At 50.5% G+C, this 23388-nt stretch overlaps 1 protein-coding gene across 1 annotated transcript; it reads right to left on the bottom strand.

The window, feature by feature from the left end:
- Positions 1-980: 980 nt before the first annotated feature.
- Positions 981-14923, bottom strand: LOC119095914 (uncharacterized). The gene is made up of 2 exons (XM_037218766.1): positions 14758-14923; positions 981-1852 (listed from the first exon to the last, which is right to left on the bottom strand). Exons 1-2 carry the CDS (start codon positions 14896-14898, stop codon positions 1499-1501), a joined length of 495 nt encoding a protein of 164 aa, XP_037074661.1. The 5' UTR covers positions 14899-14923; the 3' UTR covers positions 981-1498.
- Positions 14924-23388: the final 8465 nt, after the last annotated feature.

The raw sequence follows: 23388 nt of genomic DNA, 5'->3' as shown, positions 1-23388 counted from the left end.
GCTAGCGTGCTTCCCTTCACTGGTCGTTCTTGGCTCGGCAGCAAGGAACCACTCTTGGTGAATGTCGCGTGCGACGCACATGCTTCGAATTCTGTTCAGACGATTTATCTTCATTGCTGCTATCGTCCTATGCCTCGATGTAGTCCAAAACTGACCGAGAGGATACTGCTTGCCGTGAGGAAACCCAAATGTTCGTAAGAAAATCTGGAACTAAGCTGGATTGAGAATTTTGTTTAGGTGGCTGAAAGTGAGAGTTTCAATAGCCTCTGAAACAGGGATTTGGAGGAAAGCCCAGATTTCATTCAAAATAGGATGGCAAAAATTTTGTTGCGCTGGTCGGAGAGACGTCTCCCTGACCATCGAAATCCGGGTTTAAAGGAAATCCAGATGTTACGGTGCCAGAGCCCTCCACCATGCCGATATTTTTCAAACAGCTACGGCAAACTACTGTCCGCATCGTTATGTTTTTAATGCATTATGCCATGTTTGCCGCACGCCAGAATAGCACAGATTGTGTCTTGCATTTGAGCCAGAGGCTTGAGTCCATCATGAGCGCGTTTACGGCTACGGACGGCGCAGCACAATGACTCAGCCGCGCCGGGCCCAGCTACCAGACGGTGGAAGTAACCAAAGCTCTGGTAATTACCGTAGTTCACTCTTGGAGCGCATCTGAGCTTGGCACTACTCACTTCCCGGAGCGCTTCCTGCACAAAACGCTCGGAGCGTGTTTCACAGGTAGCATCACAGCCAGAGCACATATTGCAAAGAGCACGAATCAGCGAGAGCAAGTCTTAGCCGCAGTTCGTACGTGACAGAAACGCGCCTTGGCTCCTGCACATGTAGTAGGAACATGACCCAACAGGAGCACATAGGAAACGAGTCGCTACAGGGACGTGTGGAATGGATGCACGTTTTTGCTAAAGCGCGTCCCTCAGCAACACCCCATCCCAGAGCATCGTCTGGACAACGTTTTCCCGAACCCTCAGGACCATTGCTCTCCGGAGAACGGCCATCTGTACCACGTCTCTGGATGGGGTCCCTCTATGCCACATTTCTAGACAACGTACCTCCGTACCACGTCTCCGGGCAAGGCTCCTTTGTACCACGTCTCCAGACAGCGTCCCTCCGTACCACGTCTCGTCTAGACCGCGTCTCCTTATGCTAAACCTCCCCGGACTACGCCTCCCCGGAAAATATCTGGTCCAGATCACATCCCCGTACCACATCCCCCCAAATCACATCTTCACGGACTACATCTCCACTGACTACATCCCCGGACCACATCTGTCAGGATTATACAGCCTCAGACCACATCTACCCAGGCCACGTTTCCCCAACCCACACTTCCACGGATCACATCTCACCGGGCCGCATATTCTCGGACTACATCTCCCCACACCACATCTTCCCGGACTGAGCTTCCTCGAATAGCATTCACCCGGACCACGTCTCCCCGGACCGCGTCTTCCCAGACCGCATCTCCGCCGGTCCACACCGCTCAGTCGACTGGCGATTCGGGGCGCGCCGCGCGCCGCCGCCGCGCTGCCGCCTCCTGCACGCCGCGCATGTATTCGAGCGTTTTCCTGTCGCCCACGAGGTGCGCGTCGCGCTCGAAGTCGAAGCTCTCAGAGCTGTAGAGGTCGTCGCTGGAGACAGGCGTGCTGGTCCAGCTGCTGGTGCTGCTGGTCGTCCAGCTCTTAGGGCTCTCCGACCACGAACTCTCCGATTCCCAGGCGCTGGGCGCCGTGCGTAGGCACATGCAGTAGACGAACAGGGCCAGCAGCAGCAGCAGGCCCAGTACCGAGCCCGTGGATGCGACGCGTAAACGGTTCGTGCTCAGCATTGCGGCGCCCTGTCGAGGTCACGAAATATTACCGCTTAATATGGCGGCACCCTGTCGAGGTTGCAAAGTATTATCGCTCAACATGACGGCGCCTCGTCGAAGTCGTGAAACATTATCGCTTGGGCCTCTATAAACCGGTCACCAAAATGACACAAAATAGTCAAAAGGCACCGTTTAACCGAATTTGACGAATCAACACTAAAATGAACGTTTCATAGTCGATAAGTTATTACCACCAATATGGTCGTGTTCACTACCAGTTTAGCGAATTCGTTAGCCGCAACTCCTACTTAAGTCGCCACGACGGAAAATGTTCAGAAACAATATTACCCACCAGACTGGTTGAGGCTCCACCAAAAAGGTGAGACAAATCACCAAGATATGAAAAGAAATTAATGATTTGTACCAGAATCTAGAAAATTTAACCCACCAGCAAAAACCGCCATGCTTTAAGCCAAAATGACATCAACTTGCGAATGTTTTCGGACGCAGACGCTATTATTCACGTTAGAGTTCTGTCCTGAGAGTGAGTCGCTGATTAGCATTGAGTATTGCACATGCCTATACATCCAGAGGTGAAACCAACTAGTGGGGGGCGGGGGGGGGGGGGCACAGGGGACATATGTGCTTCCTCTGGGCCCTAAGTGGCCTTCGGGACCCTCGGCACAGACTCTCAAAGGCCCGATTGGGGGGGGGGGGGGGGCGAAGTGTTTGATTATTTTGGATGAGCCCTGCGAGCGAGTACGTAACGAATGAAACCGTCATAACGCCATGGGTGAGTACGTGGAATTGCCAGGAGCTGGAACATATTCAGCTGCGGAGGTTGACAAGCTGTGCTTTTGGTTATGATTTTATTCATTTTGACGAACTGTCATGCCCTTCCACCTGTAATCGGACGTTCTAGCCCTCATGCCCAGTCGGTTACTACACCACATTTTGACTGGCACCAATGATGATGAATCAGCCTTTCTGGCGATGAACTGGCCGATTCAGGTATCTGATTCAGCTAGTGATCAAGGTGCTTATTTTGATGATGAAAGTGACCATTCTGGTTGCCCAATTAATTTTGTCCCTTATCGCTCAACGTGGCGGCGTTCTGTGAAGGTCACGAAGGGTCACGCTCGACATAGTGGCGCCCCGTCGAGGCCAAGACTGGTTGGAGCGGCGGCAGGGAGCAACGCCCACCAACAGCAGAACTTGGTGGGATTTTGACTTGTGGAGCACACTTCTCAACCACCAGCCTGTCACGTCTGACCCGCCAGAGACCGTGGGCGTTTGGCCGGAATGTGAGCCAGACGTCGCGGGCATTGTCATACTTTCTATAAGCATGATGATTGTTTTTCTTCTTATCATCGCCATCATTTGCCTACCATATCATCATCGTACTTAGCATTACAGCTTCGTTTAACCAGTTCAGTGGTGCAGCGGAGGTCGCGATTCAGGATATGAGACTTCATTTCACAATGCCGAAAAACTAGGAGCTTCTTGAAAACCCAAAATTTGTGTCGTATCAAACACAATCCAACTTACAAAATTTACATTTTGATATTTGTATCAAGAGCCACGGTGGCAGACAACCCATGGCAGACACGATACACCAGTGAACCAGGCTGCCAAAAATTGATCATCTTGAGAGCGAACATCTCACTGAAATACTCATGAATAACAGCACAAACCTTCAAACCCTGGCCTCATTTCGTCGAATGGTTGGCTGAGTTACGTGTATAACCACAACGGCATACTCGCTTGGTTGCTTTTGCATGAGAGTGAGGTGCTTCTAAACTGGCTTACAGTATGCAGAAAAACAAACTTCAGGATTAATAGCAACGATCGACGCAATGGGAGGGAAACCAGGTGGTTCAGGTTGGCTTAGCCTAGCTCACTTTTCAATGCAGCCGGCAGTTCAGGTGCATCAAATGCGCGACAGGTGGTTTATGTTGCACTAGCCAGCTCACTCTCCAATACAGCCAGCAGTTCAAGTGCATAAGATGCGTGACATTTCGAAGCAGGCCGTGGAGGTAACGAAGAGTCTATCTGTTTACATCTGAAGAATATAAATTTACTACCGGGATTACAAGGCTTTTATGTCTGATATGTTACACGTCTGATATGTTACACCATTATCGCAATTAGCATTAGTTTTTAACATGTATGTCTCATTAAGACTGTTGCTCTGTTTGCTTTTCCACCTTTTCAATATATGTGTCTGGATGCAGGTCTATGTCCAAAATTTCAGCTCAACTTATGACGTCAATAGAACATTCAATATATATTGAAATTGGCAGCTAGCAGGCTTCGTGAAATGTCAGCAGATGTCCGAGGCATGATTAATTCATTTTTTCTGTTCATGCAATTTTTCTTTAGTATCTAACAATGCGTCACGTTTCTTGAGGCAGTGCTAGATTCGAATGATGATGAATAATCGCTTCAGTGGCAAGGATTCATGGACAATATGCTTTTACCATCCTCGTTTGTGCGCATCATCACAAACGGCGCGGAGATAGTTACACAGAAGAAGTGATAACGCGGGTAACCGGCTTCTGATAAAAGAGAAATCCACATAATCACAAAGCTGGCATATGCTATTTACTCCGTTCTGTTTAATGATGTTTCGACTTAAGGACAGCAATCGCCATGCAATAACATGCGTTTGGCTCTTGCATACAGCTGATGACATTGTGGCGATAGCGACGATTCGAATGGTGATGGTGTCCATGTACAGTATGAGGAATGGAGGAAACTTCCCATGATTTGAAGAGGAAACTTCCCGTGATTTGAAGAGGAACTTCCCATGATTTGAAGAGGAGACTTCCCGCGTACGTTTTGCGACATTTGGCAAAATCTCTGAAGGCTGATCTCCAGAGCTTTTTTGACCTTCCGAGGTCGGTGATAACGTATACTTGGTTTCCCTACGCCCGTTCCATTCAGTGCTTGCAGTGTCCCCATGTGTCCACGCAGCCTTGCCGCTTCGCAAAGAAGACTGCACCCAGTAATGTTATGCACGCCGTGCTCCTTTCAGAACTATGTGCAGTTGTGAGGCAGACTTATTTCTTGCGAGACACGTAAGCAACTTCAGTAAGTTCAAGATGTACGCTAAAGTTGAATTTAGAAACATGATAATAGTGAGGAACTTAACTATTTCCTTCGTTGCAAGGAGTCGGCGCAGACGTTCCTCCCTTACTGCAACCATCTGGCACAAGCAAAGTTACAGTACCTTCTGCAGAGCACCCCGCCGAATCACCCCCGGTATGTTTCCAGCTCCAAACACAAGTATATTTGAGCTCTCGTAGTTCATCCAGCCCTGAGCTGCCGTTGCTCCCACTGGTTGTTACAAGCTAGCCCCTTGCATTCTGTTCCATGCATTCCTTTCGACTCTCACGGTAATTCATGACTCAGACGCGTCAGGCCGTTTCACCCAAGCGTCCGGTGTAATTCGGGTTGAGGGGCAGTAACCTACAGTAAAACGCTCGCGGCCTGAATCCAGGGAGGCCACCATCCTTGGTAATCGCCCAGGTAGCGCGCCCTTGCCCTTAATCAGGGCCCGCCTTCCCAACGCTGATCTCTACGGAATTCATGACCGGGATCGTCATGCCCGTTTCACCGAGCATGAAGCATTTTGCAAACGTCTTTACGAGATCCTGTGACGATTATGCCCAGTCGCACCGTCCACATCGTCTCACGAGCACCGTTCCTGCTTGATGAGAGCCCCTCCGACTGGCTGCCACTCCTTGAACGAGGTCAGCCTTTCTCCGTGATCACTTCTTATCTGTCGGTCCAAAGTCCCGTCTCCTCTATTCGAAAAGTTGTCAGTGTCGGCAAGCATCATGCGAATGGAAGCCCTGCACAACATCCGACTTATCCCGGAAAGTATAACGTCGAGAGAATGCTCATTCGTCATTTAAATAACATCCATTCACATGTGTATAATGCCCCCCTTTCAAAAGTGTCAATGGACGATTCACACCAGCACTGGAGCTCACCGTACTTGTGCTATTACCTTATCAAGTGCTGCCAATTTTCAACCGCATTTAGAATCCGTGATTATTCGCCTCGCTTCTCGTTCAGACCCAAGTCATCGGGTGTGTTAGGAGCAGGTTTAAGACTCCGTGTACAGCAGAGTCCAGTTAATGATGGTCAGTGAAACGCCAGAGATTTTATAATGTAGGTACCTTTGGCCACTTGGATTCGACGCAGCGAGTGGCCCATATCATCTCTCAGGATCTGCTTCTTCCATGCCGAGGTCATCACGTCACCAGACCTACATCGCAATGACACTTAATGAGGCTTAGCCACTCTCTGGCGTCTCCTAAACGCCTAAAACACCGAGGCCGCAAAGGCCAGACTATTTGTGGGTGGTTGCCTCCGCATCCATCCGGCCTGGCTTGTGTGGCGTGTACCGATGACGTGTTTCTGAACACGGGACGCTGGGGCGCAGTGTGGAAGTGAGGCACAGGTTGGCTGTCCCCGCACCCATCCGGCCTGGCTTGTGTGGCGTGCACCGTCGGCATGCTTTTGAACACGGAAAGCTGAGGTGCAGTGTTAGGCCCATTCAGTGGTTAGCTGCCTCGCTATGCCTTTAATTTTGGAAGGATAACGTGCTTGACGCTTTGATGAACCCCATTAGCTTTAACACGAGGTGAGGTCTATAGAATATATACGACCGAATAAGGGTATTGATTCCTGTCGTTCAAAACATATGTGTACGCCGGCAGATAGCTGTGTCTGGTTAGCCATTATTTCCCGTGTTTTTCTAACCACGGAATGTCAATGATTGCTTAAGAGTAAAAGACTTTATTTATTTTTGGACCACAGATTTCGTTTTAACATCGTCTCTGCATTCCACATCCCTTATGTAATTGTCATTTGACAGCAATCGCCATCATCAGCTGAGTTATGACATGCGTGTGAATCGAGTCATTAAGACATGGTATGAACAAAATACAGAGAGATGACAATCTAGCCTACCACCGCTCTCAATTGTGAAGGGTTCATGACAACGCCGGCTCTTTCGTCCCTCCTCTCCTTCGGCCTGGAAAATGTCATGCGAGTAAACGTCTCACCAATATTCCTTTAAATTGTACTACGTCTTTCAAGCTAACCTGAACATCGAATCGCAAACGGTCGATGAATGTACTGCGTTATTTTAATCGTCATTCATTATCTCCAGCAAAACTTCTTTAAATATAGCACCCTTGCTCAGGTTTCCCTGTTGTAAGCGAGAAACTAAGAAGCCTAAGGCGACCGTGTATGATGCGTTGAAACCATCTACAAAAGTTAAGAAGCAGCAAATCGTTGGCTCGGGAGCCCATCCCAAATCAGCCACACGGCGAGCAAGAGCTTTTGACGAATAATGAACTTGCCCACAGCGTGGGTATTGCAGCGGACCTCTGCGCTGTGTGCTGACGTCCGCAGCAGTGCAGCTAGCATGCTTGAGGGGCGTAGGGATTCAGACAGGCGAAATACCAGCTACTGTGCTGGATGCCATCAAGATTTGATCAAGGTTTTTTGGACACTGTTTCGTTGGACGTCTTTTGAGAGGCCTAAACCGCTACGTTTCCAACTCTCAAGGTCGGTCTTTTTGACACCACTTTTAGGTGAAGACTCGTGCAAGTAACATTAGTTCATAGGGGCTTGGACATATGACTTCATTACAGCCCGTCTGAACCACGTGTACTCCCCACTTACTCTCTTGTGATCACGGCTTGTTCAAGCGCCTAACGTGTTAAAATCAAACCTACAGTCACTCGCCTATACAAATGGCGCAAATTTGCATGCACGCAAAACGCCCCTCGATCGTCCAAATACCATCACTTCGCTGGTGATGGTATTTGGACGAGACGAGAGGGACGAGACTTCACCCACCTGGCGCTTGATCCGAACCCGTGACAGTGGTGTGCGGGCTTATCCCCACCAAGCCCGCGGTAATCCCATCCTGCTTAGGCTTCTCTGAAGGGAGTGTTCCACGTGTGTATGGGATTTTGAACTGAAATAGCCATCTTGAAGATAATTCGGTCCCGTTCACAGCCATCTCCATCTTAAGGCCTAAAGCCGCCCTAATTTCTGAGCTACACACCCGCGAAGATGTGCAGACTTTTCCGGTCGACTATTTCGAGGTCACCAAAGCATCCATGATGCTATAAGGTCATTCAAATTCTGACACTGCATAAGCCATGCGGTAATCAAGGCCGGAACACACAACGGTGGAGTCACTGACATCTGGCGTTCGTGAGTGCGATTTCCAGCTATAACGACCGTCAATTGCCTCCCAATCAATGATGCACAAGGTATGATGACGTAATCAATCAATGGATACTGAGGAGCATATGTACTCAACAGATAATTTGTGTTGTCTAGAAGTCTTTTCCGCCTAAAAGTATACCAACTATTATGACTTAGCTTATTTCAATATATCTGATGCTATATAAAAATATACCAACAGTTATGACTTAGCTTATTTCAATATATCTTATGCTTGGTTCAGTATCTTTAAACGTGGAGCATCCACTTTAAACTGGCAAGTACATGGTAGCGTTTTTACAACCTAGCGTTTGTACCGCGTCTAGGGTATGACCAAGGAGCGATGGAAACGGAAAGCAGACTGCATTGCCTCAGCCGTTCGTTTCAGTTCCTCCGCTCGTATGTTGGCTGTGAGTGCGGGATGCCTCCGACGAGTGCTGAGTGCCTTTGCTCACTGAGTCTCGCCACCGAGTCAGAGTGCTTCTCCTCCTGAGTGAGAGTCTCTTCCTTCCTTAATGTGACGTTCCCGTAGGTTTTGTCCCACAAGCCCGTCCTCGCCGGTTCCGGTCATGGGCTTCGCTGGCTCTCATTCCTGCCCACCTACAGTTCCGTCTTGCATGCGCTACGTCTTGGTCCAGGATGGGCACAGGGCCTCTGATGGTAATCGTTTGGCATGGCTAGAGGTGATGCCTGGCCGTGGATGTTTTCGCTCTCAAGGCAGTCCGCTGCGCACTGATGGGCACGAGCTGGACCCCAAACCTACCCGCAAGGATGGCGGTCGTGTTATCTTGCTCGCTTCTGGTGCGCTTCTGTTGTCTGCGTGGGCCCTTCTTGACTGTCCTCTGGCGGCCCGTGGGCCCTGGTGCGGCGGTAACGCGAGCAGCGTGGAACGCGGCGTCACCGGCTGCTCCGCTCCCAGCTTGCCTCAGGGGTTTTCCTGTCTAATGGTTCGGTTACGCACATGCTTTTGGAACTTGGGCGTGAGATGAAGTCTCGTCGAGCCATCTGGCGCACTTCCGCCCAGACGCCTCGCCTCCTACCCTATCGCAGGCTGTCTGACTTACATACAGCGTCCCAGTTGCTATGCGGAGCAGAAATTGCAGCGGGTGGGGGAGGGTAGATAGGGGGCTGCAATCGAACAATACCAACAAAAGAATTTATACCATCGTAGTAGTAATCAAAATAAAAGCTCCACCTTGCAGTACAAGGGCAAAATCTTTGATACATCATGATGATGGTGATACATCATCACGAGGTGTGTAGTGTAAAAGTATGTGAACATACTTTTGTCAAAATCTCAAGGTTCCAAGATTACGACGTGTAAGTCAGATGGGATCAAATAAGGTCAAACTCCAGATTCGTGTCCAAAGTACCTCCAGAACGTAGATACCAAAGGTTACGGTGCTCATTTCAGGTGAGTGACCTTGTTTGACCTTTAAAGGTCATGGTGAACAAAATGATACCAGACTGCTATGGGTTTTGCATTTGAACAGGCGTCAAAGAATGCGCTAGGCGGCATGCTCCTAAAACAAAATGTTAACTGATTCATGTTAGGTCAGTAAACTATTCTGGCGTTTAAGAAGTCATGGAATATGTATAATGCGGTTTCTATATCACTAGTTTCGAAATGGGCATCATAAGCAAACCCACACAGCAAGCTCTGGGGTAATAAAACTGGTTGGTTTTAACCTTCATCTGAACTTCATGCGCTACCCTACGTCAAAGGAATTTATTCATTCAATTGTTGTGTTGCCTAAGAAACTATCTCAAAGATGTATGGCTTCGTCTAGCACGCCACTACGCCGTTGTTACATCAGATTAAAGGATTCCGTAGAAATTTTCTCCGCTGAGGCCATGGCCTTAGTTTGATCTGATGTAGGTCTGCGACCTTGCAAGGTAGACCTGGATTTTTTGTGTCAAGCGATCCGCTATTTTTTTTCTTAATTCACGCGGCCGCGCCGCGGTGTTTGGAAACCATTCTGGAATAACCTTCGGGGGTTCAAACTGACCCCGCCGACCTGAGCGTGCGTTAAAGATCTACTTTGGCACAATGGAACTTCCACTGTCCAAGCACCCTAATCGCTGCTGTGTAACCAAAACCACTGGGGCTAGCTAAACAATGTGCATTAGATGACACTGTTGTGACTTTGTATGTGCGCTATGTACAGGTTTGGAATTAAGGACAATGGCAAAATAATATTTCAGTTAGCAAAGCACTTAATGTGCTTTTTCTGGCTGGAATCCTGGCTGGCCGAAGGTGGCCGGGAAGTAGGTTATTATTTTTGAAAAAGTGGTATCTTTGGTGTGAACAGATGAGTGTGACCAAAGTGGCTTAAAAGGTCAGCTGATGAATAGCAACCGAAACCGCTTCACACAAATGCATGGAATTCGTTAAGCCTGATCACACCAGTGGGTTCCAGTTCGTTCTCTTAGACCGGATCCGGAGGAAGTCCCCTGATCTGGAGTAGGCCAGCTGCTGCAAACCAGAGTTTGAAGCATTAAACCGGGCCAAATTGTGTGGCATCACTTTATCTGGGGTATCAGTGCGCGCACGCTTCTGTTCTTGGTCGGCCGTGGTTACTCTACTCCAATTTTGTGTTAAGACTCGGAAAATTCCGCATGTTTGCAGGAGACTTTAAAAATCTCGATAGCAGTGGGACCAAAGCCAAGTTAGGCTGCTTTAGGCAAATTGTTATCACTTCGTGTGAAAAAAAATGCTCAAGTGAGGGCCGCCGGCTACACTGGGCGACTTTAATGCTTATTTTTAGTTGTGCCGACTTTTCTTTTTAGCACTTCCTCATCAGCAAGCATGTTTGTTCATTGGTTCTCTATCTATGCGGGTCCTCCCGCCCTTCCTCCTGAAGTGTCCTCTATCTGCATTGCAGCCTCTCCTCCCGTCCCTCTCCCTGCTCCATCCTCCATTTGCAGTGTAGCTCTTCCTCCCTCCTTCTTCCCGCACCGTCCCCCATCTGCTCGGCGACCCCTACTCTAGATCCTGCTATTACGCCGTCCTTCGTATCCAACATGGATCCTCCTCCAGCTCATCCTTATGGGCTTTCCTTCACCTGTATGGCGGCTCATCCTCCCGCGCCGGACGGTTCTCTGCCCTTGGGACTCCTCCTGCTCTTCCTCCTGAACCGTCCTCTTGCTACGATGCAGCTTTTCCTTCCGTCCCTCTCAATGCGCCAACCTCCATATGCTGGCCGGCAGCCCCTACTCCGGATCCTCCTCCGGTACTGTCCCCGATCTGAAACACGGATCTACCTCGCTGTCCTCTTTTTACGGGGCGGCCCCTCGCGCTGGTTTTCCTCCTGTCCCGTACTCCCTCCGTGAGGTAGACCGTTCCCGTTTCTTGTCCAGCAGCATCTTCCATCTGCAGGGTGGCTTCCCGTTTCGCTCTTACTCCCGCAACGTTGTCCACGTTCGCTTCTAAAAATAGCCGCATTTTCTTGGACCCTATCATCAGACCCTTTGAAACGTATCTTCCACTTGAACTGTGCATTTCTTAACATCTTTCTACGGAGAAGTCTGAAAAGACGCGTTTCAGTGGCAAGAAGCACAAACACACTTTAGATTGGGATCCGATCGCCTTTGTTTGTTGTATGGTCAACATGTTCATCTTCCCAGTTACTGGCGCCCAGACGCACCGTCCGGAGCCAGTGAATGAAATGAAATTGACCAATAAAACGGTGGTTGTAGGCGTTCACAGCGTGTACGTTTTCCGACGGCTGACTTGAATAGCTCGGCGGCGGCGATTGGGTGATCGATCGATGGCAGTTAGACGTCGCGGAAAAGCGGAATTGTAGCCCATTGGGCGAACTTGATGTTTGAAAGGCCAGATGTACGCAATGATTAAGAATGAGTGGTAATTACAGGCAATGAATCCGCGCATGCGGTGATGCAAATCTAGATGCGATGCTGGCAATGGTTTCGACGACAGCGTGTTGCATTTGGCGCCATTTTCACGAATCTCAACATGCCCAGCTCGCACGACGATTACCGGTGCAACAGTGCGTTGCACAGTCTTGTGTTGGCTACATGAAAAGCAGGCGGTACATTTGTTGACGATTTGAAGTTGGCTTCACGTTGCCACCGGCTCCTGCTGACGGGGAGGTGGAATAAAGCGTGAAAAATGGTCAAGAACGGAAAAATATACCTTTCTCGCCGTTGCGCACGCGGTACGTGACGCGTGCGGCGTCAAGATCGGCATCACGCGATTCTTTATTTCACTCTTTACCGAGGCGTGTTGATTGAGCGTCGCTCTGACCCATGGTTGCCGAGCTGCGGCCGCAGTTTCGAACGGCCGTACGCCGGTATTAACGGCGCTCGAGTTCTTGCGCCCTCATGCCAAACCAATCGGAAAAAACCATTTCTAACACGATCAGGCACCGCCCGTTGGTCACACCGGCACGAAACTCGTCATGGCTCGTCGTCACGTGCGCACGTGCTCTGTGTCGAATTTAAACCTTTGTACGTCACATCGTTTGACCTGCACACGGGGGTAAGGAAAAAGATGACACAGATGCACTTTACTCAAGTAGTTAGATTCCAAGAGGCCTGGGCGTATTAAAAGTATTGGTTCATTCGGCATCAGCTCAGAGACAACACGTGCATAACAACACGCGAGGAATAAACACGCGCCGGCCAATCACTTTTCCTGAACATTTTTTTTTTTAACTTCCGCATCGATGAACGTGGAAGGTTGCTACACTAATGACCTGTCCATAACACTTTCATGCACCTATAGATGACTGAGCGTGCTCGCTGCCTCGCTGCCTTGATGGCGCCTTGAAGGTCAGGTAAAACCGTGAGCGTATCGTGAGAGATTCATACTGAGCAAAACATGTTACTGTGGATATGTAACGCATTATGACGAGCCCAGCTTCACCGTGTATCTCACAAACGACTGTATGCACGCTTATGCGAGTGGGCAGTGAGACACCCAGAGGCGCTGTCAGGCTCAGTCGCCGTTTGCCATCGTCACAATAAGACATTCGGGTTCGCCAACCAGTGAGACGCAACTAAGCGCTGCTCAAGGACTGCCTCGCGCGTGTCCTATCGCGTCATCTCCTCTGACACGGGAGGAACCCCAGCCACCAAGGTCGAATGACGTCACGTGCTTCCCGGCCGGACGCTTCGCTTCAGATGTGGAGCGCTTCGTGACACTCGGTTACGCCACGAATGTTTTCAGCCAACGCGACGAGTTTTTACCCTCAGCCTGGCGTAGACGAGCCAGCGAAATGCCGATCTCCTCAAGGCAAAGAAGTTCGCTACGAAAGAACAACGCGACTGAATCAGCGGCCTTCTTTTGCTGGCTTCCTGACGTTGAAACGAGTCATCAGTAAGATTGGGGTACGGTAGGTATAAGGATAATGGAAGACCCTACCACTCAAGTTGAGGGGGAAACAGTAATAGCCACTTTGTTTTGTTATTTCCAGTCGATGTCGATAGGCTAATGCTAACTTACCAGAAAGTAGGGGTGGGGGGCGGGGGAGGGAGCGGGGCGGGGCACAGCCTCCTAGCCTCATAATGCCCGCACCCCTGGATAGGTGTGGCAATGTGAGGGGCAATCGATGCTTGCAATCGACGCTGCAATCGGGCCTGTGAGGCAATCGATGGGCGACGTGCATCCAACCGCATCTAATGTCATGCCTCGGAGTTAAAGGTTCAGCAGCCCACCAATGATCTGGGACGTTGGTCGCTCCCAGCAGTGTGGAGCTCTTATATAAAACCAGCCACACCTGCTTGTGTTAAGCTTTTGTCGCTGCCCGCGGCCGGGGAAATGTAGGATTTTCCAGGCATTTACGTCATCCAGGCTCTGACAAACTGGCCTGCTTTCATCTTACACCAGTCGTTCGCAGATCTTCGAAATCTGCGAAAAAAAACAGCTGCAGTGGGCATGCAGGTGGCGTTCTTATCTCCCCTGTGCTGCGCTCTGGTCCTGATCGGAGTCTTACTGGCGGGCATGAACATGGACCGCTTTTATAACGGTCTAAGGTTGGCAGAGGAGTGGCTGTGGTGTTTTTTCTCAACCAGACATGCCACATCTCGAAGATTGCGTGCCGAAAAACTGCTCGCCTGCAGGGGCGCATGATCAAGCAAAGGGCTCGTTCATGGTGTCATACAGTATGCACGTTCATTAGAGTGACACGAAACAAAGATGAAGCATGGCATGTCTTCTTATTCTTCCGTAGCAAAAAACCAGACACATCACCAGTGTGCGGACGGATGCCGAGCTTATTGCCCTTCGCCCACCATACTGATCAATCAGCGTGAGTGGGAGGGCCGATCACAGCTGCAGCGTGCCTGTCCGTGTCCCCCACCTCCGCTGAGAACCGGCACAGTGGCATCGGGCTGCTAAAGGTCACAACAGCATCGGGATTCCCAGCATTGTAAGCCCAGCACAAGGGCGTTCAGTCGTCAGGCTGCGTGACCGGTGCGACTCGCCGGATGACCCAGGCGTGGTGAAACAGCGTTTGAGGCGCCGCGATCCGCCACGTTCGTTGCATTGAACATGAGGTATGTGTCTGCGTCCCAGCCCCTAGCTGTGAGAAACCTTTCACTGTTTGGACCTGCGAAAAGCTAACCACAGCTCCATCAGAAGCCAGGGATCTCAAATTTTATCGGTACAGCCCGCTCACAGTTCTCACCGATGGCCGCCGGCACGCGGCTCTCACCTGTGAGAAGTTGAACGGCGCCTTCGTCGTGGTGACGTCACTGTCATTCTTCTCCGAAACGTTCTTCCCGGACACCTCCACCACACACTTGCCCAGCGTCAGGGGCTCTGCCGTCAGCTGGGTCAGCGCCTTGTACGGCATGACCACCTCACTGGACGCCCTGACTGCGTACAGCCTGACCACGAGCTTGCCGAGGCTGACGCTGACGCCTTTCGGTGTCGGTCCAAGCCAGAGGTGCACGGCGTCTCGCGGCCGGCCCGCTGGCGCCGGGCTGGCGTCGTGGCCGGCTCAGGTGCGCCAGCGGTGCCAGCACAAGGTCGTCCAAGCAGAACGACTCGTAGGTGAGGTGGCTGTCAGCGCCCAGCACCTGCGACTCGGCGTTGGTGATGTAGACGCGCAGGATCTGACACAGCACCTGGAGCGAGGCGGCGTTTGTGATGTAGACGCGCAGGATCCGACACAGCACCTGGAGCGAGGCGGCGTTTGTGATGTAGACGCGCAGGATCTGACACAGCACCTGGGGCGAGGCGGCGTTCGTGATGTAGACGCGCAGGATCTGACACAGCACCTGGAGCGAGGCGGCGTTTGTGATGTAGACGCGTAGGGTCTGACACAGCACCTGGAGCGAGGCGGCGTTTGTGATGTAGACGTGCAGGATCTGACACAGCACCTGGAGCGAGGCGGCGTTGGTGATGTAGACGCGTAGGATCTGACACAGCACCTGGAGCGAGGCGGCGTTGGTGATGTAGACGTGCAGGATCTGACACAGCACCTGGAGCGAGGCGGCGTTGGTGATGTAGACGCGTAGGATCTGACACAGCACCTGGAGCGAGTCGGGAGTAGCCATGACATCCCAAGGGTGACGCTTCGCCCGAGATTATCGCCTAACAACATGGAAGGGTCCGACAGCAGTTATTACTTTAGGGTCATCTTTCAATTAATCAATAATGCACAATTAGGAAACTGAAAGAACTGGGCGTCCTTTTCCCCGAAGTGTGTGCAAATGTTACCAATCTGCAACATCCCACGTTAGACGCTCTGTATGAGATGACTTATTGAGAAACAAAACCGCTGCAACTGCGTGCAAGCAGGGCTTTCCGCCCATCCTGGAACTCAAAAGAGGTTCACGGCGGCACATGAGCTGTCATGAGCTCTCACTGACCGCAGCAGAGCAGGCCAAGAGCTGAGCATGTTCCGTTTCCCACCTCTCTGTCGTGAGGCAGTCGGCCGTCGCGCAGCTCGCGGCGGTACTCGTCCGGGAAGCCGACCACCACATCCGTCAGGCGACCGCTGCGCCCGGTGCACGCCAGCACGGTCACCATCAGGTACCGCCAGGGGTACCGCGGCGCCTCGAGGTACCTCCGCACAGCAGGGTGCGCGCCCTGCAGCTCATTCACCACGGCAGTCACGTGCGCGCAGTCCGGCCCCAGCTGCCCGTGGAGGTCGGCGCCCATCGTGACGCGGTAGGGGCAGAGGTCACGGTCACCAGAGGCCGGGTCGCAGGCGTCGGAGGTGGGCGTGGCGCGCATGCAGGGAAGCGTCGGCTGCGAGTCCTGCACGCAGTGGCAGGCCGAGTCGAGGTGGCCGCGGCAGCGGACTTTGCAGTCGGTGCGGTGCTTACGGCACGCAGTCTGGTCGAGAAGCAGTGAGTCGGCCTTCGTGAGGGTCACGTGGCTGAGGTCGGGCTCGCCCATCCACTGCACCTGTTGGGGAGGGGTGAGGGCTTGGACCGGCGGTGTTTGTTGGCAATCATCTAACGCGGCTCAGAGCGCGATCGTTTTTTAGTTGTTTTGCTGGCCTGTTGGATGTAGCTTGAGTTGGTAAAGATGCCCGGCTGTTCAGAGCTTGAGTTGCACGGCGCAGGTATAATATCCAGGATATTTTTTATTTACCAGTGTGAATGAAATTGAATTAAAGCAACGTTTAAAACAGTCTAAAGCCTTTGGTTTGGACCAGGATGCACTCAGCACTACACGCACCACCACTGCGCTGACGCATTCGCGGCTTTAGCCAATTCTACCTTGCGTGCACAGCTTTGAGCGTCCAATGTGCCTGGGGGTCTCAAATCTCCCCCCCCCCCCCTCCAAAAAAAATTGAGCCCAGGACGCTGGGTTAGTCACCAGCAGGCGTAAGTGATCTTACAAAGTGGGTGGACATATGCATTTTACAAGATGAGGGAGGGCCATCCATAACCACGTGGGCCGATACCCAGCTGTTTAGCAAAGAGAGTGATCCACGGCCCAATCGCCCTCCGTGTTCCCATATCTATGACGTCACCGTCCGATCAAGGTGTTTTCAGCACCCGTTCGCGGTCGGTTGTCAGCGCTGTCGTCACCTGCAGATCGGCCTGGTATCGCGGGTCGGCAGCAGTCACCAGCAGGCGATAGCCGAGCCTACTGGGGTGGAACAGCGTGTCGACCAATAGCCGGCCGCCGACAGCAAGATTTGGCCAATCATCGTCTGCGGACGGCGTGGCGCGATCGGCGCCAGACTCCGAGCGCCAATCAGCGCTGCTGGCGTCATCCGAAGGCACTCGCAGCAGCGGGTCGAGGAACGTGTGACGCGGCGCGCGCGCTGCCTGGGGCAGCGTGGCCCGTGACCCAGCCGCGTGCTCGTGCTGTGCAGCAGCATGTGCAGAGCGGTGGTGGCGTCAGCGCGAGAACTGGGTAACATCCTGCAGAGTCACGACCCGGGTCAAGAGAACGCCGCAAGCTGGTGAATGAGGAAGACGGAGGGCAGGTGTTCAAGCTCATTCTTGTCATGCGACACGGCAGATGTAAGGCCAACTTTAACATTAATAGGGACTGAGGCCGGGCGCTGCATGACCGTATGCGGTAGATGCGTCGAAAAGCTTATTCATCATCAGGAGATAGGCCCTTTTCCCCTCGGCCGGTGTCCCCTCCGACAGAGTCAGGGATAGGGGAAAACATTAGAATGAAGGAATATAGATATGTCGTCACATCATCGGAGGTAAAGATACTGGTCCGGCGTAGAGCAGGAACGGGATGGGAATCATTTGTTCAAGCAAAAACACCACTCGCATATGGAAAACACTCCCCAAAGCACTTCGCACACAGGTATCACGCAAAAAGATCAAGGAATCTGTGGTAGACCTGATTGGTATTTACAAGCCCAGTTTATACTTCCCATGTTGTTCAAGATTGTAGACTGTTCCTGATTACAGATCTAAAACAACTAAACAGTTCATTTTTTGCGTGCACTTCTTTGACACTTTAGACGCGACCTCTTTCAGCATATCACACAAATATTGGATCACTGGTTCATTCTATTTTCGAACACCGACACTATACACGCATTAAGGTATGGTACAAACGTCAGCAGAGGGGAAGGTCGGATGTTTGCGTCGTGCTCCCAGGGCTATAACACTAACGCGCTGTAACTCTAGCGAAGGGAGGGTTTCACATTTGTATGGGATTTTGAACTGAAATGGTCATCTTGAATTTTATTCGGTGTAGCTCACAGCCCTGTCCTTAAAACATAAGCCTCTCTAATTTCTGATCTACACGACTGCAGAGATGCGCAGACTATCTCGGGGAGACTATTTCAAGGTCACCCTGACATCCACGACGCTCTAATGAGGTCATTTAAATCCTGTCATTCCGTCTATTAGCCATACGTTGATCAAGGCCAGCAAAAAGAAAACTGTCGAGTCGTTCATATCTGGCGTTTGTGAGCACGATTTTCAGAAAAAACGGCCGTCATCTCGCTCTTAATCAATACTGTGCAGGGTACGGTGACGTAATCAAACAGTGACGTATTGATGAGGATAGTTACTAAACAGAGAAATTATGTTGTCTAGAGCAGTTTTTCCACTTAAAAGTACACCAATAATCATACATGAACTTATTTCATCACATGTGATGTCAGCTTTAATGTCTTCAAATGTGAAAAATTCCCTTCAATTAAGCTCCATCTTCGGCGACTTTATTTTGTTTTGTTTCTTCGATGGCAATGGTGCCCAGATTCAAGTCTTGCGACTTATGCAGCAAACTTGTTGTTTATATTGATGTTAGCGTGCTGCAACCGTCTTTTAAAATACAACAAAACAAACTAACAAACAATAGGTAACACCGTTTTGGGCATCCGTCGTTCAATATATCATGCGCACACTGAAGCATAGAAGGCATTGCAAAAGACCTTTCATTACAATGGTTGCGTCCGCGCAAAGACGTCACAAATGCAGCAGAAATCCTTAATGCCAGGGAATGCGAGGCAGTTGAGGCGCACCACCACTCAATGGTTTATCTAGCAACCGCAAGACCCACGTCACGATTTCAACAGCTCTCACCGTGAGCGTGATGGTTACTTCCCCGCCCACGGCTCGCGCCTTGCACGCGCCGGCCCCGGCCTTCAGCTTAATGCACAGCTTCCTCTCGGCGTTCTTCGCCGTCAGGTCACACTTGGGGTCGTCGGTCTTCACCTTGAGGATGCCGTAGTCAGCCGCCGTCTTGTAGCAGGTGGTGTTCGGGGCCAGCGTGTTCTGGACGAACTTGCTCCAGTTTTCCTTGAGTTTGTTGATGTCGGCCACGTTTTTGTCGCCAGCGATTGCGGTAATGAGCAGAAGATGCAGGAGCTTGTACTGCATTACGCTCGTTTGGTAGTGGGATATTGACGAATACAAGCGTGATGAGAACACAATGGATGGTCTTTATATCGTTGCTTGTTTGTTAGCCCAAGGACTCAACAATAAAAACGTGAGTAGCCATGCAGTATAAGGAGGATACTGCGGGGGGGGGGGGGGGGGGGGGGGGGGAGAATGACGGACTTTGGACGCAGGCTTTCCATGTGCTGATGGCTTACGCTGCTAGAAGTGGAAAAACGACCACATTAAACGGCTGCAAATGAAATAAATGGAAGCTTTAGTTCCCCGCATCGACTTGGGCCACCCTTTTGGCTTTCAATAACGCTATGAATGTTTATGATGTATTTCATAACCTACGTCAGCTTTACATTTCTATCTCGTGCATTGCAGTTCGATGAACCTTTCCATGGCGAGGCTTTGCAAGAAACGCAAAAAGAAGTCCGTCATACTGGAGGATTTTCCCAGAGGTCGCAATCGTAAAAAGCCCGCCATCCTACTCAGAACTAATGAAGTTAAAAAAGCTAGCAATGACTGATAATCCATCCGAGATGTGCCAACAGAAACCGGATCTGTACAAAGCGATGGAGGAGAGACTCGTTCTCCGTCAGCAAGAGCTATGAATATTTGGCTAATAGCAAGATCAGTGAGATCTACAATATTACTGGTCGGTTACTATTTCAGGGATTCGAGCTGAGAACAATCCGACATGCTAGCACCAAGATACTTTGCTTGCATAAAATGCTCCAAAAGCTCGATCAGTTCTGGTAATTGCTCCGGACGATTTCATGCATATTGCCTAAAGGCGCTGCTCTTGCTCCCCTCTCAACATACTTAGCTTCACGTCCACTGTGCAGTGGCGAACAAACGTGCCCGCGATTTGGCTGCGAGATGCGTTTCGGTCTGCTTTGCTCCTGGTGACGCCCTTGATCACGCAGCCTCACTGCTTCGCTTATGGACGGAGCAAACATTAAAAACAAAAAATTGCATGCCTCGTGCATATCGTAACTATCGCATGAAAGCATGTACACGGTGTCTTTGGGCTGTTCACGGGATGTACTGGTTACATGACGAACCAACCCATGATCAGCAATGTGGCCCAGGGAGCCGTGCTCCTCCTTTCTCTCACCCCCGCCTCCCTCCCTCCCCACCTCTGAGCGAATCCGTTGGCACTAGAGCTGGGCAATTTTAAAGAATTTGATAGAAATACACAGCTTTTATGTTTAGACGTCCCCTCCCTTCCTGAGAAAATTTTGATTTCATGCCTGCATGTAGTATGAATCCGAGCGCTTGTTTTGAGGTCTTCCTCGCATTTGTATCAAGTGAATGACAGATGACTTATATGCCAACCAGACAAAAATTTGCAAAAATCCCACCTTGTGTGCGAATTCAGCCGCCTGCTTCATTCCAGAATGGTGTAAAATTCCCGGAACACCTTCAATTTAAAACAATCATTCCAACACCAAGTTTCACTCTAAACAAATAATTCCATTCCAGACCTCATTAAACGCTATTCTGAAACCACTAGCAGGCAGGACAATTGTTTAGAATTACTTCGAGGAGACAATTTGCATTGGGGCATGGTTGCTGGAACTGAATCTTGATCGATACCCTCGGAAATTTGGTGGCATATATGGCAACCAGCTTCCACTTTCATTTCAGTGAGGAAACAAGCATGCTTCAGCCATAACTGGCACCGAATAGTGGAAATGTTACCACCTTTGCGATTTGTATCCGGCTTACCTCGCCACAAGTCTACAACTGCAAATGTGGGCAGGTCTCACATGAGCACTTTTTAAATTCTAACTCCGAGTTTTTAAATGGGATGTATATCTCAGATCAGTGCCTGTGATAGACAGAGCTTGCAGGGTGAGCCCTAAGCCCGCCATTAAATCAGGAAACTTCAGCCCAGGGCAGAAATTACTGCGAAAACAGACAAAATGGAAAATGAAATCCGTCCTGTCCTCTGACGTCACATGAACTTGGGCACGACCGCTGTCACTGAGGACGGGTTTTTCCACTCAGGAGAAAAGAGCGAACGCTTCAAGTGACCCGAATGCACCCCACACGGGTAGGGTGCTCGGATCACGCTATCTGGATAGATCATAAATCAAGCAGCTTTTGAAAGCACGCACTTAGCTCCCACCGGCTCAGGCTTAGTCGGGGACTTTGCCCACCAATGCCTGAAAATGAACTTCTCGCAAGAATGAAGGAAGTATATGCACTTAGAGAACGTGGGGATATTCTGCATGATTTGAAGCGCGTTTATAAAGGTGGGCAAAATTAGTGGAACAAAAAACAGAATTATTTTATGTTTACAAGATGGAAATACAACAAGACTTCTACGTACATGGTCGATCACGGAGCGTGGTCTGATGCAAAATACTTGTTGTATTCTTACAGGGTGACGATCAGGGCAAATAACCCAATATTTATAATATCGTGACCTCCTTTGAGCTCAAATAAAAAGGGATTCGCTGACTGGACTGATCCCTTCTAACGCAGTACTACATCAATCGATGGGATTTCCAATGATGAGGAATTCTTCAGATGCAACAAGCCGTTAGCAGTTACTAGAACAAAGCTTAGCGCATAGTTGCATCACTTATGGAAACAGTGCTGAGACACTCCTTAAGCTTTTTACGTTCGTGCGTGCGTGCGTCGTGCGTCCTTTTGTATCCCAGTGCGTGGTGTCAGATGACACTGGCCGCACTTCTGCACTTGTCCACGGTGTAATCACCGCATCCGTCCACAACAACGAGTCACTGTCATACGTTTCATCGGGGCTTTTCGACACACTAAGCTGCTGGCGCTTTATAGCGCCACCTACCTCTTACCACGGCAGGAAGCGCAGACGGCTCTGGAAATCGAGCTTTGTGCCTCTGCTTTTCCAGACGCGCAGCTTAGCCAGTACGCTGTCGGCCCGCGCATTGCTGCCATATCAACAGTCAGATGAATATGCACACAAAGCACGCGAATTTTTGCGACAGACTAATCGTTCGCTATTCGTTTGGGACCGCGAATGGCGGTCATTTTATGGCGGTAGCCACCCGGCACACACACAACACACACACACACACACACACACACACACACACACACACACACACACACACCACACACACACACACACACACGCACACACAAATCATTCAGTGAAGTCAGAATGCAGCGATACGATCGGCTGTCTAACGACTGCTCAAACAGAACCTCCAGTTTGAGGCCCCCTGGAATGCCACGGATTAGGGCTAAGGTCTACCGGTTTTCGAAGATGTCATTGTGAACCAGACGCTTATGCGCTGGTGGCAAGCTGACATATCTCTACGAAAGCCAGGCGTGGGTTTTTCCACTCCCTGTCCGTGGCGCTCCCATTGTACGTTCTTGGAGCAGATCTGGGGTGAGTCCATACCATGCAAAGTTACGGACACTTCTAGAAAATAAAGAAAGCGTAGGATTGGAGGCATGTGAAGCAGACTTACATGCAGCTGTCTTGCTCCGTTCAACGTTTTTGGCACCGTACTTAATAAGTCGAATCCCACCATGCAGCCGGAGGCAGGGTCTATATTGTACGAAAAAATACGGCTCCGATGCAAGCCGAGCCGCTGGTCATCGTAATGTCCTGTACAGATGCGATCTATGTTTCCCGAAGCCTTGGGGAGAACGGCTTCCTGCTTGCGGTTTGCGCGCGGGGTTGTATGAACAATCAACGTTTTCCAATATCAGCTCAGCCGGCACCCATCTTGCCGACAGGCATGAGCTTCCGTGAATGATGTGGTTGGGACAGCACGTCCTAAGCTCCCTGAAAAGACGGCGGCGAGGTCATGAACTTGAAACTCACTGCGGCTGTGTTTTGGTTTCTGGTTGAAATCGGCGGAAGACTGCGCACGGTTCCCGACATGGGTAATTGTGCGGAGTGTAACCGACCTTGAGCAAATACCGGCAGACTCTGGTCAAACCATATCAAGGCATAATTGCGACATATTCTGAAAGCCCAACGTTTGCGGTGGTGCTCATCGTCACTAGTGTTATTC

This window comes from Pollicipes pollicipes, unplaced genomic scaffold, assembly GCF_011947565.3.
Source record: "Pollicipes pollicipes isolate AB1234 unplaced genomic scaffold, Ppol_2.1 Scaffold_4219;HRSCAF=4965_pilon_pilon_pilon, whole genome shotgun sequence".
Classification (NCBI taxonomy): domain Eukaryota; kingdom Metazoa; phylum Arthropoda; class Thecostraca; order Pollicipedomorpha; family Pollicipedidae; genus Pollicipes; species Pollicipes pollicipes.
The sequence above is the reverse complement of the archived record's forward strand: the minus strand, read 5'-3'. Positions and strand labels throughout refer to the sequence as shown.

Coding starts and splice junctions, on each gene's coding strand:
- LOC119095914 (XM_037218766.1), bottom strand. CDS start 14,898: ATGCCGTACAAGGCGCTGACCCAGCTGACGGCAGAGCCCCTGACGCTG. Junction 1,853..14,757: donor CGCCGTTCAACTTCTCACAG/GTGAGAGCCGCG, acceptor TGACCTCGACAG/GGCGCCGCAATGCTGAGCAC.